The sequence below is a fragment of the Chiloscyllium plagiosum genome, chromosome 36, assembly GCF_004010195.1.
Source record: "Chiloscyllium plagiosum isolate BGI_BamShark_2017 chromosome 36, ASM401019v2, whole genome shotgun sequence".
Lineage (NCBI taxonomy): Eukaryota > Metazoa > Chordata > Chondrichthyes > Orectolobiformes > Hemiscylliidae > Chiloscyllium > Chiloscyllium plagiosum.
Genome location: NC_057745.1, coordinates 15,427,834 through 15,446,851, shown reverse-complemented (window position 1 = coordinate 15,446,851; position 19,018 = coordinate 15,427,834). Strand labels below are relative to the sequence as shown.

Sequence of the window (19,018 nt, the reverse complement as noted above, 5' to 3'; positions counted from 1 at the left end):
AGACAGGCCGGCTACTTGCGGAGTGTTTCAGAGAACACCTCTGGGACACCCGGACCAACCAACCCAACTACCCTGTGGCTCAATACTTCAACTTCCCCTCCCACTCCACCAAGGATATGTAGGTCTTTGGACTCCTCCATCGCCAGACCACAACAACACGATGGTTGGAGGAAGAGCGCCTCATCTTCTGCCTAGGAACCCTCCAACCACAAGGCAGGAACGCGGGTTTCACCAGTTTCCTCATTTCCCCTCCCCCCACCTTGTCTCAGTCAAATCCATTGAATTCAGCACCGCCTTCCTAACCTGCAATCTTCTTCCTGACCTCTCCGCCCTCACCCCAGTCTGACCTATCACCCTCACCTTGACCTCTTTCCACCTATCACATTTTCGACGCCCCTCCCCCAAGTCCCTCCTCCCTATCTTTTATCTTAGCCTTTTGGACAAACTTTCTTCATTCCTGAAGAAGGGCTTATGCCCGAAACGTCGATTCTCCTGTTCCTTGGATGCTGCCTGACCTGCTGCGCTTTTCCAGCAACACATTTTCATCTCTTGGTATTAGCTGAGTGGTAGGTGGAGTACTGATAACATTGCAGTTTCAGGTGCAGGAGTCTTGGGAACATTTGTGATAATCAGTGTAGCTACGTAACTGATCAGATTAAAGGGTTGCGATATAAACAGGAAGGTGCATTCAATGTCAAATCGAGGACAGGAAGGGACATAAAGTTGGGGAGGCAGGAAAATAGATAAAGCGGCAAAGGTGATTTGTTTTTAAGCACTGCATAATGACTTTATAATTGTTCACTTTCTGGGAAAGAGCGTTTGGCAATGCTGAGCAATTATCACTTTGTTGTAGGGCTACCCACACTATTGGTAACCAGATTTAACTAACTCTGAGAAGTTTAATCAGCAATAACTGTTCAAAAGCAGCTGCTTCTTGGAAATTGTGGGAATGTGAAGGAGAAAATGCTATTGTTGCAACGATAATAATGCTGAAGCACCATAGTTGGCAGTTTACCAACCTGCCTCTTTCTCACTATTAGCCCTGGATGATCTGTGCAATGGTAACTGTGTGTTGTTCGAGTGCTGTTACTTTCTTCAGAACAATCTGCCTTAATGTGGCAGTCTGTGTTTGTGTTCTACTACAATTGTCCTTCCTATATACTTGTGTCAGTCAGTTGTAAGGTTGAACTTGCAGTCTGATATTTGGAACACCAGAAATAAAAACAAGACGTTTCTGATGTGGGCGGTTTCCTTCTGACTCACATTTGGTCTTAACTGTGGACCCAGCTGATGTTATTGCTTGGGAGGTCGGATCCCAGATTGAAACCTGGCTTGATGGGATGTTATTTTTGCTTTAACTGCACTGTAAAATGCAATGCTGCAGATTTGGCTTTAACATGTGCATTATGCAAAAGAAATGAAGAAGAATGGAATAAACCAACGTATTTATATTGTAACAAGTTTAAATGTTTTGCAACACATGGTATATTGCTATCCCATTCATCCCAACATCACCTTTTTCCAGTGCTCACACCAAACAGAATTCCCTTCTGTATCAGATCTGGAGGGTTTAACTTAACTGATGCTTCAATTCCCAGTCCCGAAAATCTGACAGCCTTTCCCTTGAGTCTTCATACAACTCAGCTCAGACTTAATGTTCTGGTTAGAAAATTTAAAATTAAACTCCTTACACTGAAGTAACCTATATCTGAAGAGTTCTAAAATATAGCCTTCTTCAAGAGAAAAGGTCTTACATGTCTAACTTTAACCGTGACTTCTACAAACCCTGAACTGAAACCAGACATTTTTGTCAGACTGGTTTTTGCATAAGCCAAAATAAGTCGCAATTACGTGTCCTTTAATCGAAGTTTAATGCACAATTGTTCACTCTGTTCAGTCAAAACTCAACCAATGAAAATAAACTTCATTTCTCACCAGGAAGTAAACTGTGTTGCATACTGTGTTTAAAAATAAATCCCCATAGTTACAGCAATACTTGGGAGATAATCATGAAACCACTTCACAGGCACAGATCAAAACCAGCATGCCACTACTTCAAAATCCAAATTTATATAATGTACAGAGGAACCTTGATTATCCGAATGACACGTGCGAGTACTTTGTATGGATAATTGAATGTTCGGATAACTAAATGCCGGATAACACAGTTTAGCCAAGCATCGGTACCTTGCGATCTTATTAAGACAATCCAAAATTTGGATAATTGAATGCTGGATAATTGAGGTTCCTCTGTATTATGCTAATGTATCAAGAAGAAAGTTTCTATTTCCTGTCACAGTACACTTTGAAAGGGGCAAAGCTGTTTCCTGCTGTCCAAAAGTTCAAATTAAGAACTGCATTTAATACTTGCAAAACCTTTTTGCTATGTGAGCCCATTTAACACCCCAGACTTTGTGACCCTCTTTTGGGCAAAGGTTCTTAATGACTTTTGGTCATTACATTGATCAGAACTATACGGTCAGTTCCACCACGTTTTTGGTGTGTCAACAAAGCAACAGTCACAATTCCCTTCAAATGGAACTAAGTTGGATGAGAATCGTGCTGAATGAGCCACTTGCAAACATAACATGTGCAGATGGAGAAAGTTGCAGCCACTTAGCCACAAACCCTGAGGAGGTTTTCCTCATTTATCTTGGGACATGCTGAAGATCTGATGGGGTACTGATGGAATTAGGAGCCTGTTATTGGTTTTAACTCCTTCCACTTCACAGGGCTCATTCTCAAACTGTTCCTGCTGTCTGTGTTACAGTTTGCCAGGGTGTGGATCCCTGATACAGAGGATGTCTGGAAATCCGCGGAGCTTCTGAAAGACTACAAGCCAGGAGACACAGTGCTTCATCTGAAATTCGAGGATGAGCAGGTAAACGCCAAGTCTTGCATTTTAAATCCATGATCGAATGTGCGCTCACAAGTTTGCCAACCCATGGTCTGCCAAATGAATAATTATTACCAACTTTGAAATGTATACTTGTCTTCCTGTCACAGAACACAGACGTGAATGTTTGCAATCGCTGTGATGTCCTCCATAAATAATCAAACTTGGGGGTACACATTGCATTTCTTTTTCCCTTGCACTGAACAAGTCAAGATGTGTTTGTTTAAGCAGCAATAATGAGTTCATAATTTAGGAATCAGGGAGGGGAATTTTGGCACGGTGGTTCTGATTGAGCAGAAATAATTGAGGAACTGCAGACACCGTTTAGACCAGCAGGGATATTGATTCTGCAAACTTTTACACTCCCTTTTAAAATGGGTCAGCCGGAAGTTAGCCCCACCCACAAACTGGCTCAAATTCCAAATCAAATATGAACGTGAGGAGTTTCTGCTAATTTATCCATTTGCAGCCCTTCACGGAAGCTGTCCAGTTTTGGTTTTAATTCACCTTGTTTGGAAAATTTATGACATACCTCTGTTGCACCCTGAGGTGGGACTTGAACACCAACTTTCTGCCCAAAGGGAGGGACATTACCACTGAGCTACAGGACTCTGAAGGAAACTTTGTTTATTAAGTGCTTGGGAATGAGCAGAAACTTTTTGAAAAGTTTTTAACTGTCAAATTCACTTGGCAACTGATGGACACACATACACCAATGGCTCTAATGAATGGTTATGCATCATTCTGTAAAGTTATTTTCAGTTATTTTAAAATCTGATTGCTCCCGGATGAACACCCTTCTGTTTATTTTTTGTGATGAACTCATTTTCAGCTCTATCGATAAAATGATTGCATGTTACTAATCTTCAAGCATGTCACAGAAATATTTCTAATCCAAGAAGAAAGACAAGCAATTACGCTTTAAAACACTGACCTGAATGGGCTGGTGCATGAAAGATTTCAGTTTTGTGACTATGCAAGCAAGTTTGAACTGTAACTTGATTTGTAACATCACTTGGTGAAAATGAATTGTTTAGACCCAGATTGCCAATTGCACTCAGCATGAACCTTTTCTCCTTTGCCACCTTTTGCCATTTTTAAAAAGCTGCATTCAATATTTTTCTGTGAATTTACAACACAAACCGGCTCTGTGTATAAACAGAGTGCAGACCTTCTGGGCACGTGGAAATGTTCGTATTTAAAAAACATCAATTCTGAACAAATATCATCCCTCCCCTGGGCTTCATCCTAAACAGGGTTTTAGCAAAGCTGTTTCAGTTTGGTAATGAACTCCAAATGCAGCAGTGATGAAAAATTTCAGCGAATCACTTGCACCCAGTGGAGCTTTACATCCTACCCAAACAAATATCGATTTGTCAAATGTCTTTAATATGTTGCTCCAATGCATTTGCAAGACTTCTGTCCATTGCTGGACTATGGCAGAGCCTCTCATCCACCAAACACAGGGGAGAGCCAAAGCCTAAAGCAACCTTGTAACTTGAGTAACAAACTGACAAGTTGGGCGTGGTCCAATCTGCTGAAATTTTGGAATTTCCAAACATAGGACCATGGACAAAAATGAATAACCTTCAGAAAGATGGCACAGGGGCTCAGTGGTTAGCACTGCTGCCTCACAGTGCCAGGGGACCCGGTTGGATTCCACCCTCAGGCGACTGTCTGTGTGGAGTTTGCACATTCTCCCCCATGTCTGCGTGGGTTTCCTCCGGGTGCTCCAGTTTCCTTCCACAATCCAATGATGTGCAGGTTAGGGGGATTAGCCATGGGAAATGCAGGGTTACAGGGATAGGGCAAGGAGGTGGGTCTGGGTGGGATGCTCTTCAGAGGGCCAGTGAGGACTAGATGGACTGAATGGCCTGCTGCCACACTGTAAGGATTCTATGAAGACATGCAATGTGTTTGTTGGCAGGGAGATGGGTGGTGTATTGATAATGTCACTGGATTAGTAATCCAGACGTCATGGTAATTACTCTGAGGAACACCAATTCAAATCCCACCAGGGCACCCGGTGGCTCTTAATTTCAATTAATAAATCAATAAAACTGAAAATGGCAATTGTCATTGGTTGTTGTAAAACCCCATCTGATATCCTCTAGAGATGGAAATCTGCCCAAGTTTACCCAGTCTGGGCAACATGTTACTCCAGACTTTCAGCAATGTGGTTGGCTCCAAACAGTCCCCTCTTACAATTGCACATCCCTATTTGTGCCTTCCCACCAGTGTCCACAGCCCATGGAAGAATAAATAAAACCGACCAGTGTAATGGACCTTTCCATACCCCCAGTAAATATGTCAAGGAGATAGCCTAGACCCTGACCTTTATCTTAACTAAAGGCAAGTGTAATGTGCTGTGTTTCAGATTAATCTGATCGGTCACACTAACTGGTTTTAAGCAAAATACACTTGATTCTTACCCCCCCAGTTAAAATACAAACACAAGAAAGACTTTAACTCTATTGAAAAACTTAACAGAATAATCGATTATTTAACTACTAAACAGCAACTGTTCCAACATAGTAACATCCCATAAACATACCCTTGGCGAAGGCAAATTCATAAAATGATCGTCTCTCATGTGTTTCTGGCAGCAGGAAGAGAACCAAGGGTTTTCACTATAACAGAGAGATGTAGCAGCTTCAAAACCCCAGCAACTACTGAAAATGAAACTAAAACCCTGGTTCTATGGGAGCCTGACTCCACCCATTCAGGCTGCTTCTTTTGTTCCAAAATTTTTAAAGACCCTAAAACCTCTCAAGCTGGTTACCTGATTGGCTTGGAGGAGACAGCCTAGTACCTATGGCTCAAAACCACTCTTCGAAACAATAACAGGAAAAACTACACCTCTTAAAGCCATAGCATCATCTGAACAGACCAGTTTCCACATTATAACCAAACCTGGGGGTCTTAATCATTTAGAAACTGACTACGAGCTTTTGGGGAGAGGAGTCTTTGTGCAGATGTCTCTGCCAGGAAATGGAACACCTCCACATTTCAACTTCTATCTGTATCCAATCAAACAGGTGTTATGGAGTAGGCCGGGTTACTCAAAACATTCTTAAGCAGGCAGCCCAGACCATAACTTTGCAGTTTGTTTCGGTAAGTGTACAGTGAAGATTACCAGGAGTAAGATACCTAGGTTGACCGCCAGGTTTTAAAGCTGACAAAAATTTATTCACAAAATTACACAATGAAACACAAAGAACAGAATAAAGAACCCCTTCAGAACTCAGTCTATCCAAACTCGACTTAATTATGTTGTTCTGAATATAACTGTCCCAATAAGCAAACCCCCTTAAACAAAACAGTAAAAATGGAATAAATGCTTAGAGGTTGAAGTTAGAAGGCCAGAAGGAGAGAGAGAGAGCCTGTTTCCACACAGTGGAACTCCTAACTAGTTCTGGACTGAACTGCTCAGAGAGAGAAGCACAGCAGGTCAGGCAGCATCCGAGGAGCAGGAAAATCGCCGTTTCGGGCAAAAGCGCTTCATCAACCCCGAAACGTCGATTTTCCTGCTCCTCGGATGCTGCCTGACCTGCTGTGCTTTTCCAGCACCACTCTAATCTAAACTCTGGTTTCCAGCATCTGCAATCCTCACTTTTCCCTTGCTCAGCTAGAGAGCTGACCACTCCCCTTTCATTATACAGGTCATTTCTATAACATGACCACTTGGGCCTGAAGTCGCCTCTATTTACAAATAAACAAAAGTCCTTTCAACATCCTTTTTCATCTCTATACCAAACTAGTCACCTCAGAGTTGGGAGGGTTTTATGACTCCTCTGGAAAACAAAAATCAAGGACACAGTAGCCTTGAGAAAAGGAACAGCTTATGGAAAAAAGGGACCAGTTTTGTGACACAGGAAAGTTTACAATATTCTGCCCCACCGTGTCCTTAACCCTCCTGCAGAACACTGCACTGGTATGCCTTTTCCATGTGTCACATTATAAGACCATAAAGACATTAGAGCAGAAATAGCCCATTCAGTTCATGGCTGACCTGATGATCCTCAAACTCTACTTTCCTGCCTTTTTCCCCATAATCCCCGTACTGATGAAAAATCTGTTCATCTCAGATGATAAACATTTATCTTGAAAATCCTTGACTCTTTGGTTCTCTTAGTTCTGTTTGGTTCTCTAAGTATGTTTGCCAATCAATGTCAATTTTTGGTCAGTTCTAAATTAGCAACGAATTAGGAATTAGAGTGAAGTAGTCCAATCACATTTTACTTTGAATCCTTCCAGTTATAAGTCACTTTTTCAGTCTGTTGGTTTGAGTTAAACAAAAGATTAAAGAACAGCCCCACGTTATACTTCTTAAAAATTCTTTCTTAGTATTTCCACAGTATTCCCTGTTGGGAAGGGATTCTAGGATTTTAACCTAGTGACCGTGAAGGAGCAGGGATACTGCTCTACATGTTCCTCGCTATCTGAGCTAGTCTGTAATTACAACATTGCAAACTGTTTGTGTCTGCAACAAAGTGCTTTGTAGTTCCTGATTTCCTTTATGTAAACATTGAAAGCCAAAATCAAGTTTGAGGAATAGACTGTTTCAAATAGGTTCAAACTTGGTCAGCACCCTTGAGGGGGGAGAAATGTAAACTTCTAAAGGAGTTTAGAAAGTAAACTTTTTGGACTTTCAGGTATTCTGCTGTTTCGAAATCTTGTTTGAATAAATGTGTGACTTTGAATTATTGCATTGTTGTCACCTCATTTTGGTTAGGAATTGGATCTGTTCCCAGGCATGGAATTTGCTTCCTACTGACATAGTCCAGTCTGTGCTGTTACCTGTTGTGCCTTTCCTCAGCTCCTGATTGACATGCACATTGTAAAATGGGCCCAACTACACACGCTGTTGTTAATAATTTTATTCCAATAACTTTGGCTTGTTAGTGATTAAAAAGTAAAACTTTTAAGATGGGGCAATTAGCAAAGGCTCCTTCCTGGATCCATATTCAGGTAATTCTAGTGGTAATTCCTGTTCCCCCCACCAACTCTTTACCTAGAGAAGGGAAGGCAGAAACCAGTGTAAAATGGTGTCATTCTCTGCTGCCTGGTCTATTTCCAACTAATAGTATCAGACAGGTATTGTTAACAGTCAGCACAGTCATTTGACATGGACAGCACTTAAATTCTTCCAGAAAATATTGAAGATTTTATCAGTTGGAAATTGCTGACGAGTGAGTGATAATTTTATGACATGAGGAAACGGAACTTAAGACTATAGTAACAGATCAATCTCATTTATTGAGTTTTTTTTAAAACTGCAGTTCTGAGGTAAATTTCATCTTCAAAAAGCAAAGGAATTTTTCTCCAAGACCAGGCAATGGGACTATGATGCATGCCTAACATTTGTGTGTGCAGAGGGAGAGCATGGGCTCTAAGCCACTGGGGATTTTCTTACTCTTTGACACGTGGTCTGCATTTTTAATTAATATGGACAAAATATTCCAAATACTGAAATTCTGCCAATAGTACACAGACCACAGATATCCACAGGGTTGTAGAAAGCATAATTAAATTGATTGCCAAAAACAAACCTGTTGCCAGTGTGACTTCTCTACAGATCTCATCGGAGATCTTCAATTTTGACTGTCGTGCTTTTGAAAACACGTGTTGTCCATGTGGTTTTGCTGGAGCTGTAAAGGAAGGAAATATAATGGAGCGACATCCTTATATTATCTTCTTTAGAACAGGGTGATGCCTGAAACCCTCCACCTACATTCAGTCTAGTCCAGGGCATTCTCACTGTAGGACCAGTTCAGTTGTGATACACCTCTATCTCCTGTGTTAATCTGTGGTGTTTGGCAATTCTGAGCAGTTCAGCATGGAGTGGAAGGTCTCCAGACCATCATTAAACCATGTACTCAAATCAGGTTTGCTTGAGCTTAGACAAACTTAGTGTTGCCATTGCATTTCTTTAAGTATCAGGACAGAAATCAAAATTAAATTCAATCGAAATCTCAAAAGTACAGTAAACATGAGCAGTAACAATAATAACTGTCCTTCTTCCCAACTGGTCCAAAGAGAGAGGAAACCATGTAATGTGGAAGCAGTCCATTGAGTCCACACCAACCCTCCAAAGAGTATCCCTGTAACCAGGCATTCCCATGGATAATCCACCAAGCTTGCACATCCCTGAACACTGGACAATTTAGCACAGCCAATTCACCTGACCTGCACATCTTTGGACTGCGGGAGGACACCGACACAGACGCGGGAAGAATGTGCAAACTCCACACAGACAGCCTGTGGTTGGAATTGAACCCGGGTCCCTGATGCTGTGAGGCAGCAGTGCTAACCACTGAGCCACCGTGCCACCATAAATTTTTTTCTCTCTCTTTGATAATTTGATGAGGTGGGGAAACAACTCGTTAGCTATGATATTTAGGTCTGATATTTTGCTAGCATTTTGTTTGTTGAATTAGTGGATAGCACTCTGGTCCCAGAGTTAAGAGGTGCGAGTTCACATTCTGCTCCAGAGGCTTCAGCAGTAAAGACTAGACTGGCAGCTCAGTGCAGGGCTGAGGGAGTGCTGCCCTGTCAGCGATGTTGCCTTTCAGATAAAATGTTCAGTCCTGATAGCTGTAAGCTATCACATGACATATGAAAAAGTGGTTTCTCACCAGTATCCTGGCCAGCATTTATTCTGCGACCAGGGCTACCTTATCTCAATTACATTGTGCTCGTTGATACAAATTGTCTGCCAGAATTCCTACATTATGCCCTTTAAAAGTACTGCATTGTGGCATGTCCTAATGTTGTGATAGGAATTATATAAATGTAAGTTTTTTTTCTCTTGTGCTTCTTTTCTGTTTAGGGGAATATTTGAATAATATCGTGTACTAACTGTGCAGGAGAGCCCTTCTTTGTAATTTCTGAAACAGTTGTGTCCCCCCATACCCACGGGCGATATGTTTTAAGACCTCCCGTGGATAGGTCCGGACCTATTCATTTCAATGGGAAATTTACCTACCCAGCAGCCCCCGGTCCCTGGTTCTGGAAGGTTCCCTATAATATCTTTGGGCTGCGGTAAACCAACGGGTAACTGAAAACATGGAAAACAATTCCACGGATACTGGAGACGCCTTGTATGCCCTAGCTGACACAACAACAACAACTTGTAATTTTATAGTGCCTTCAACTTAGAAAAACCTGCCAAGGTGCTTCTCAAGCGCCTTGTCCCTGCGATTAAAATGTACCAGGTCATATCACTCCAAGTACCAAGGTACCTCTGTACTTGGTCAGAAGCTTAACGACCGCATGACATCCGCATCGTTCCATTTTGGTTTTGTAAGTTATGCTGTTTTTTTTAATCAACAGGAAACTCAATATAACATCGATCCACAAACGAAGGAGCTTCCACCCCTGCGAAACCCTGACATCCTTGTGGGTGAAAATGACCTCACAGCACTCAGTTATCTCCATGAGCCAGCTGTGCTGCACAACCTTAAAGTACGCTTCATGGATTCGAAGCTCATCTATACTTACTGCGGTGAGTAAGGAATTATTCAGAAACAACTCTGCCCTTGATGTTTTAAAAACATTGGGTGATTTGAACTCAAATTTAATCAGTTACACCTTTCTAAGCTTTTTTTTGTTGGTTTGGGCCAGGGCATTCTTGTTGCTTTCTTGAGGTTCCATTCAAGATTGATCGATGCGAATGTGCACAGAGAAAAGACCCAATTCATTTTAATTATGACAGCTAATGACAATTGCAGAGGCATTACCAACCTAGCTGTCCATGAGTGCTGGATGAATTTGTTGGATTCCAGTGTCTGATGCTCACTGCTGCAAATTTGAAACTAGGTCATGGTACTGCATCTGATTTTTACTTACTCGCAATGATATGGTGCACTGCTATTAATGAAGAAAAGCTGTTATTTTTCTCTCTCCAGAAGCAGTAAATGTGTTGCAAATTATCTGTTTTCCGAACGGACCTCTTGAATGTTAATATTGATCTCTCTGTGTACTTTCTCAGCAGCCGTAGCACTTTATCCTGCTCTCTGTTCTGTTAAGAGTCGAAAAGTGTGGCGCTGGAAAAGCACAGCAGGTCAGGCAGCATCCGAGGAGCAGGAAAATCAACGATTTGGGCATAAGCCCTTCATCAGGAATGTGGGGGTGGTTGGGGGGGGCAAGGAGACCGAGAGATAAATAGTAGGGTGGGGATGGGGAAGGGAGCTGGGAAGGTGATAGGTAGATGGAGGTGGGGGGGATGATGGTGATAGATGATAGAGTGGATAGGTGAGAAGGAAGAGGGACAGGTAGGGCAGTGCCATGTTGGAGGGTTGGACCTGGGATGAGGTGGGGAGGGGAGATGAGGAAATTGATGATGTCAACATTGATGCCATATGGTTGGAGGATGCCAAGGTGGAAGATGAGGCGTCCTTCCTCTAGGCATCACATGGCTTGGAATTTTCGGTGGAGGAGGCCCAGGACATGCATGAACTTGGTGGAGTGGGGGTGTTCTGTTACCCTGATGCACCTGTAGTATGATCTGCCTGTAAAGCATGGATGACAACACTTTTCACTGTACCTTAGAACACATGACAGTAATAAATCAAATCAATACAGTATATATAGTATACATATGTATATAAACTGTGTTAATGTAAATACAGTGTGATTTTTCTTTACCATAATGGGAAGATGGACCTTTGGTGATAAATATATACTATGGTGCAATTTAATTGTTGTTAGTTGGCTCCTGGATCCTCTTGAAAGAACATTACACTCAGTTTCCCAGAAGGAAAAATCAGTAAAACTGGCAAATGACACATACTTCTCTGACTCGAAGAATACAATCAGTGCATTAGGTTCCAAGTCTTACTGCTTTCTCTTGGAGTTGCTTTAAGAGTTGCTAAAAGGAGGCAAGAACTTGAAACATTTTATCTTGTACTTTGACTTCTTGTCTCCTTTTGCCAATGTTCAAGTTCTGTACCATCAAGCAATTATTTACATACTTGTCATAAGTTACAGGCTAATGTTTTGTGACGTTATCAACCCATTCTTTAAATGTTACAGTCGTTGAATTGACACCCCTTTCTCAGAGGTCAAGTGCTTAATTTAACTCTGGGCTGTGAGTCACTATGAAGTTGTATTGGTTTTAATTGTAATTCGTAGCACGTTTGGGATGATTCACTAAATGCTGTTTAAATATCTAATTTAAAATTATTGCTCAAACTTCTATTGAGGCTCACTTGCATTTGTTAGGTGCTATATATATTCATTCACAAGGCTTCTGCATGAAAACAGATCATGTCCAGGTACTCTGACTTTTTGTATTTAACAATTGAGTGGGTGTAGTAATAGTTCCCTGCTACGTTATCTGTGGCAAAACTTCAATCAGAGTTGACTCATAAGTCAGTCAACTTTTTTTTAAATGCAGTATAGATTGTTACGGTCTGAAATTTGATGTTCTTGTGTCTGTCCTAATAAATTCAAATCAAAAAGCTTCAAAAACATTTCTGTTTTCAGCAGTACACCAACTCTGTATTACAAAATGACTAATATTCCCATATCATGCTGCTAATGGAATAGTTTGCTGCTGGACTCTGCAGCTTAGTTCCTGGATTCAGTGTAGATTTCCAATGGACTTGATCCATTCCCACTCTCTAGATGTCCAGTGCAATAAATCAATTTTATTTTACTACTACTGTGCAAATTTCTGTTGTGTATTAAGGTTTTGATTCCAATTTCCATTCAGTAGACTCTTGATCTTGGAACCAAGTTGACTCTGAAAGAATCCATGTAATCCACCCCATTCGCAGTCAGTTTGCAAAGTATTATCTCTTGTGCTTTAATCACAGATGGTTGAGATGTTCTGAAATACCAATGCGGACTATCATGTAACCTCTCACTTCACATTCAAATGCATCGCTATCAGGAAGCGTAATGTTTTGGAGAGAGCCCTGCTTGTTGGTCACAGCTTCCTTTACATTTGGCAATTTAATACAGGAGTTGTAGCTTCATGAAACATTAATGTTTCAAATGGCTTTGCAACTGACTTCCAGCAAGTCATTTTGTTGCAGCTAATATCCATCTTGAATTATATTGACCACAGTTGGCAAAGAACCTGCTGAACACATCGAATAGTGTGTGACCATTCACATTCGCAATCTTTTGTTTAGGTGAAAGACAATGATTAGATTACAGATTTCGCATGTTTATTTATCTTATGTTTCCAAAATGTTCTCTTTCCCGTGACATTCCACACGCACTTCAAATTATTTCTGCAGCTAAATATTTTCTAAATAATAAGCAATTTGCTTGAGTCAGAATTGACTGTAACACATTGATTTTGCAATTTGGTTGATTGCTTTTATATTATTAAAGAGTGAGTTGCGGTCGCTGCTATCCTTTCGGGCGATCTGACAACACTTGCACCCAAGACAAGCATAACCTGAATCTGTTTATGGTCAATAGAACAAAAAGAGTGGCACTTCCCTCTGTTATAGACCAAAACCAACGTGAGCTCCCAATCTTAACTCAGATGGTGGTAACAAATATGAATGAGTCACTTAGAATGATAGGAGTCTCAGCGTAGATTTGGCCCATAATACCTGTGCTGATGTCATGTTAAAATTGGGTTTTTCTCCTCTAATGCCATTTCCCTACATTTTAGAGAAATCGCAGATGGTTGAAATATTCTGCAATGTCACAAACTGGTGGAGGCGATGGCCTCATGGTTTATCACTCGGCTATTAATCCAGAGACCCAGGTAATATTCCAGGGACCGAAGTTCGAATCCCACCATGGTTGATGATGGAATTTGAATTCATTTAAAAAACAAACCTGGAATTAAAAGCCTAATGATAACCCTGAATCCAATGTCAATTGTCGGAAAAACCTATCTGCTTCATTAATATCCTTCAGGGAAGGAAATCTGGCATGTTTACCTGGACTGGTCTACATGTGATTCCTGACCACAGCAGGTTGACTCTTAACTGTCCTCTGGGCAATTAGGGATGGGCAATAAATGCTGACCTAGCCAGTGAACATCCTCATCCTGTGAAGGAATTAAAAAAATCAATTTCACCCTTTTCGGTGTTTTCTTCAACTATTCATATGTCTCTGGATATGTGTGGTACCCTTCCCGAATGTGAGGGAACCTGAGGAAAGTGAGAAGGATAGAAGCTGCCATAAGCCTCTTGCTGTTGCACTCAGGAATTACATGGGGCTACTTAATTGTGGAAAGGATTGCTAGCACATGAAGCTGTACTAACAGCATCTTTGTGATGCCTCTCACTATAGTGAAATATACCAACATCTCTCGCAGGCGTCATTGAGCCCAACAAAGTGTTATTGAGAGAGCTGGCCAAAAGCCCAGTTGAATAGAGAGGCTTTAAAGAGTGACTTGGAGAGGTAGAGGTTCAGAGAGTTTGGGGTGGCACGGTGGCTCAGTGGTTAGCACTGCTGCCTCACAGCACCAGGGTCCCAGGTTCGATTCCAGCCTTGAGCAACGATCTGTGTGGAGTTTGCACATTCTCCCCGTGTCTGTGTTGGTTTCCTCTGGATGCTCTGGTTTCCTCCCACAGCCCAAAAATGTGAAGGTTAGGTGAATTGGCCATGCTAAATTATCCATAGTGTTAGGTGCATTAGCCAGAGGGAAATGGGTCTGGGTGGGTTACTCTTCGGAGGGCCGGTGTGGACTTGTTGGGCCGAAGGGCCTGTTTCCACACTGTAGGGAATCTAATAAAAAAAGATAACAAACAGCTTCTCTCTTTCCTTACAGAACAAACTCTCTGCTTCCTGTTGATTGCTGACACTGTTTTAAAATGTAGGCAGTTGTAGCTGGTTTGTGGTGGTGAATAATATTTTGAAAAGTACTTGGCCAGAGTTGTGCAGTGCTGATTACTGCTGTGCTAATGATACATACTCCTCAGAACTGAGCTTGATATTCCTTACTCCTTCTGAAAATAAAGATCATTTTCTCTGTGCACTGGCTAATCTTAACTGTGGGATTAGTTTTTCTTGTAGGTGAAGTTTTCTGTTATGGACTAATTTGTGGGATTGCATTTTGTTTCTCTCAATCTTACCAACATGAATAATGTACTAATTAAAAATAGTGACAGGAATTCAACTCTTAATGCATTGTATCTATCATTTGAATGTTTTCTGTTTCTTAGGTATTGTTTTGGTAGCCATCAATCCTTATGAACAGTTACCTATCTATGGAGAAGATATCATCAATGCCTATAGTGGGCAGAACATGGGAGACATGGATCCTCATATCTTTGCTGTGGCTGAGGAGGCATACAAGCAAATGGCGAGGTTTGTGCACGAACCCATTCCTTTCCACGGTGCTGTTAAAGCAGAGGAGTCTCTTTGATGAGATTTCTAAATATTTGGAAGTGTATGGTAAAATAGGGCAAAGTCAGCATGGTTTCATCAAGGGGAGGTCATGCCTGACAAATCTTCTAGAATTCTTTGAGGAAATAACGAGCAGGTTAGAGCAAGGAGAGCCAATGGATGTTATCTACCTGGACTTCAAGAAGGCCTTTGACAAGATGCCACACAGGAGGCTACTGAGTAAGATAAGGGCCCACGGTGTCAGAGGCAAGGTGCCAGCATGGATGGAAGCTTGGCTGTCTGGCAGAAAGCAGAGAGTGGGGATAAAAGGGTCTTTCTCAGGATGGCAGCCGGTGACAAGTGGTGTTCCACAAGGGTTAGGGTTTTCACTTTTATACATTAACGATCTAGATGAAGGAACTGAGGGCATTCTGGCTAAGTTTGCAGTCAATACAAAGATAGAAGAACAGAAAGCATTGAGGAGGTGAGGAGGCTGCAGAAAGATTTGAACAGGTTAGCAGAGTGGGCAAAGAAGTGGCAGATGGAGTATAAGGTGGGCAAGTGTGAGGTTCTTTGGTAGGAGGAATAGACGCATGGACTATTTTCTAAATATGGAGAAAATTCAAAACTCAGTAGTGTAAAGTGATTTGGGAGTTCTAGTCCAGAATTCTCTGAAGGTAAACTTGCAGGTTGAGTCAGTAGTTAGGAAGGCAAATGCAATGAGGACATTTATTTTGAGAGGACTTGAATATAAAAGCAGGGGTGTACTTCTGAGGCTCTATAACGCTTTGGTCAGACCACATTTTAGAGTATTCTGTGCAGTGTTGGGCCCCATATCTCAGGAAGGATGTATTGGCTCTGCAGTGTGTTCAGAAGAGGTTCACTAGAATGGTCCCAGGAATGAAAAGCTTAACCTATGAGGAACGTTTGAGGACTCCAGGTTAATACTTGATGGAGTTTAGAAAGATGAAGTGGGCGGAAGGGTGGGGTGGGGGGGGATCTATTTGAAACATACAGAATACTGAATGGCCTGGACAGAGTAGATGTTGGGAAGATGTTCCATTGGTAGGAGAGACTAGGATTTGAGGGCATAGCTTTCGAGTAAAGGGAAAATCTTTTTGAATGGAGATAAGGAGAAACATCTTCAGCCAGAGAATGGTGCATCTATGGAATTCATTGCTGCAGAAGGCCGTGGAGGGCAGGTCATTAAGTATATCTAAAACTGAGATAGATAGGTTCTTGGTTTATCAAGGGGATCAAGGGATATGGGGAAGAATGCAATTGAGAAATGTATCAGCCATGGTTGAATGGCAGAACAGACTTAATGGACTGAATGGCCTGATTTCTGCTCCTCTGTCTTGTATCTTACATTGTTACAATACACTTGCTTTGAGCTGAAAAAGCATTGCCAGTCAGTTGACCTGTCTGTCAGCCCTTTACGTTTCCTTAATATTTGGATTTTATTTGCTCTGGAGAAAGACTTGCATTTATTTAACGCTTTGCCTGATAGAATGACACCATTATTGTCAATGAATCACTTTTCAAATGCAGTTTGATGTCTGATACATGAATATCGACATGCACTGTGTCCCAACATCCGAGAGAGTGATTGGTGCAAAATGGTATGGTTTCAGAAGCTATGTTTTTAATAGTTAGCAAGAAAAGAACAACATTCTAGGAAATTAACAAAAAACAGAAACATGCAGCTGGATCGAAATCTGGATTCAGGATAACCTCAGCCCTGATTACTGTGAAAACCTATTGCTGATTAAATTGTTTAAACTCCTTGGAAAGGCCTGGGGTTTGCAGAACAGAATTATTACATGCATTTTTACACACATTCTATCTGTAGTTCCACTAAATTGCTGTACACAGCCCATACCATCAGTACTGTTGATTGGCTGCATGTATCAGCAGAAGTCTCGATTTCATGGTTGGCTTGAGCAACTTAAAAATGACGAGTTCTTAATTAGGAGGTATATTGCAAGTGCACCAGAGTTTTCTGCTGAAACACTGGAGGTGTTGGTGCTGGTGCAGAATGTGGTGGAGTGGAAAGGCATCTTGTACCTAAAACAGGATCGGTCACTCTCTTAAGAAACAGTGGGGAGAGCTGTTGGTGATAGCCAGTGCCAGGAATGTAGTTCCAAGAATAAGGAGGAAGATCAGATTAAAATTGTCAAGGTGAGCAAGTTCAATCTTCAGATGACCTTTTTATAATCCCTGTAGAAACCTGGGAATTTTTAAGAAAAAGGGTGAAGTTTCCAAACAACCATCAGAAATAACCAAATGGCGAGATTTCATGTTTCAAGACTTTACTATAACAAACAAACTAAAATCAACATAAATCAAACATTATACAACTTACCTTAAAAATATCAGGCTAAAGACATACTTTGACATACAAGCTATGGGATACCCCTCACAATCCCTTTTTACTATGCAGTAAACTTTTGGCGGATGTATAGCTTTCCAAGAACAAGTATGGATTTTTCCCAGCTCTCTAACAGGGTTACCTGACCCTAGTGTGCTAAATTGATGTCCTTCAAAAGTTATTTTGAACTCTGCCTGAGTCTTCGAGAAGAGACTTGCATCAGCAAAGCCTGCCTCTGTGATGCCTTGTCTTTTTAAATCTCCAAACATCCCTTCAGTTATGTTGAATAAAATTCATTCTCATAAACATCCTGCTTCTCCACTTTGGTATCTGCCCTGTGTTTCTGCCTGTGCAAAAGCAGCTGTCCCCTTTCTGTGAGTTACTGTGTAATGGTGTGAAAACTATCACTTGGTTTCAATAGGATTTCTGTCGGAATTTCACTGCCATGGCAACCAGGCCATATTAGGCCTGTCTCCAAGCTGGAGTGCTTGTGTAATGTTAAAAATCACACAACACCAGGTTATAGTCCAACAGGTTTAATTGGAAGCACAGTAGCTTTCGGAGCATCGCTCCTTCATCAGGTGGCGACAGCGCTCTAAAAGCTGGTGTGCTTCCAATTAAACCTGTTGGACTATAACCTGGTGTTGTGTGATTTTTAACTTTGTACACCCCAGTCCAACACCGGCATCTCCAAATCATGTGTAATGTTACTTGACCTTAAAGGAGACATTTTAAAACAGAGTTGTCCTGTAGGGTTCGTCCACAAACACTGAGAACACTGGAGAAGCTCTGCAGGTCTGGCAACATTTGTTTCTTGTTCTGAAGATGGATCTACTGGATTTCCAATATTAACTCTGTTTCTCTCTCCACCGATGCTGCCTGACTTGCTGAGTTCCTCCAGCGTTTTCCATGTTTGTTTCAGATTTCCACTGTCTGCAGTATTTTGCTTTTGTTTGAGTCTGTAACATTCATCATTCATCCTCCTAACTTCACTACCAGTCTCATCCATTAGTCAAATTGCTATCCCTTTAACACCTACCTACTAGCGATCTCTATCAATTGGTGTTCAACTCTAAAGTTCACCAGTTTAACGTTTTCATCACCCACTTAGCACGGAAGCAAACCTCACATTCATCAATTCCCACAGACTGGCAATAGCCACATCAATTCCCACAGACTGGCAACAGCCACATTTCCCAAATATATTGCAGGATACACACTGGTGTATTTTGCTGCTGCTGACAGTATGGGATAGTGCAGAATTAGTAGCAGAAGGATAGATGTGTCTCCAATGAGACTGTCCTGGAGTTGTCTTGGGAAGGGCCATCACTGAGGACATGGCCCACCCTCTGTGCCATTTTGAGTCAGAGAAAAGAACAAAGAACAATACAGCCCAGGAACAGGCCCTTAGGCCCTCCATCCCTGCCCCAATGCATTTTGCCCTTCCA

At 41.6% G+C, this 19,018-nt stretch overlaps 1 protein-coding gene across 1 annotated transcript in view; it reads left to right on the top strand.

Annotated features, from left to right (window-relative positions):
• myo5aa (myosin VAa) overlaps positions 1–19,018 on the top strand; it is a 178,391-nt gene that overhangs the window by 58,543 nt on the left and 100,830 nt on the right. The window contains exons 2-4 of the mRNA XM_043677062.1: positions 2,771–2,881; positions 10,232–10,403; positions 15,037–15,181. Coding sequence (XP_043532997.1) covers positions 2,771–2,881; positions 10,232–10,403; positions 15,037–15,181 — 428 coding nt within the window. The remainder of the gene's footprint in view (positions 1–2,770; positions 2,882–10,231; positions 10,404–15,036; positions 15,182–19,018) is intronic.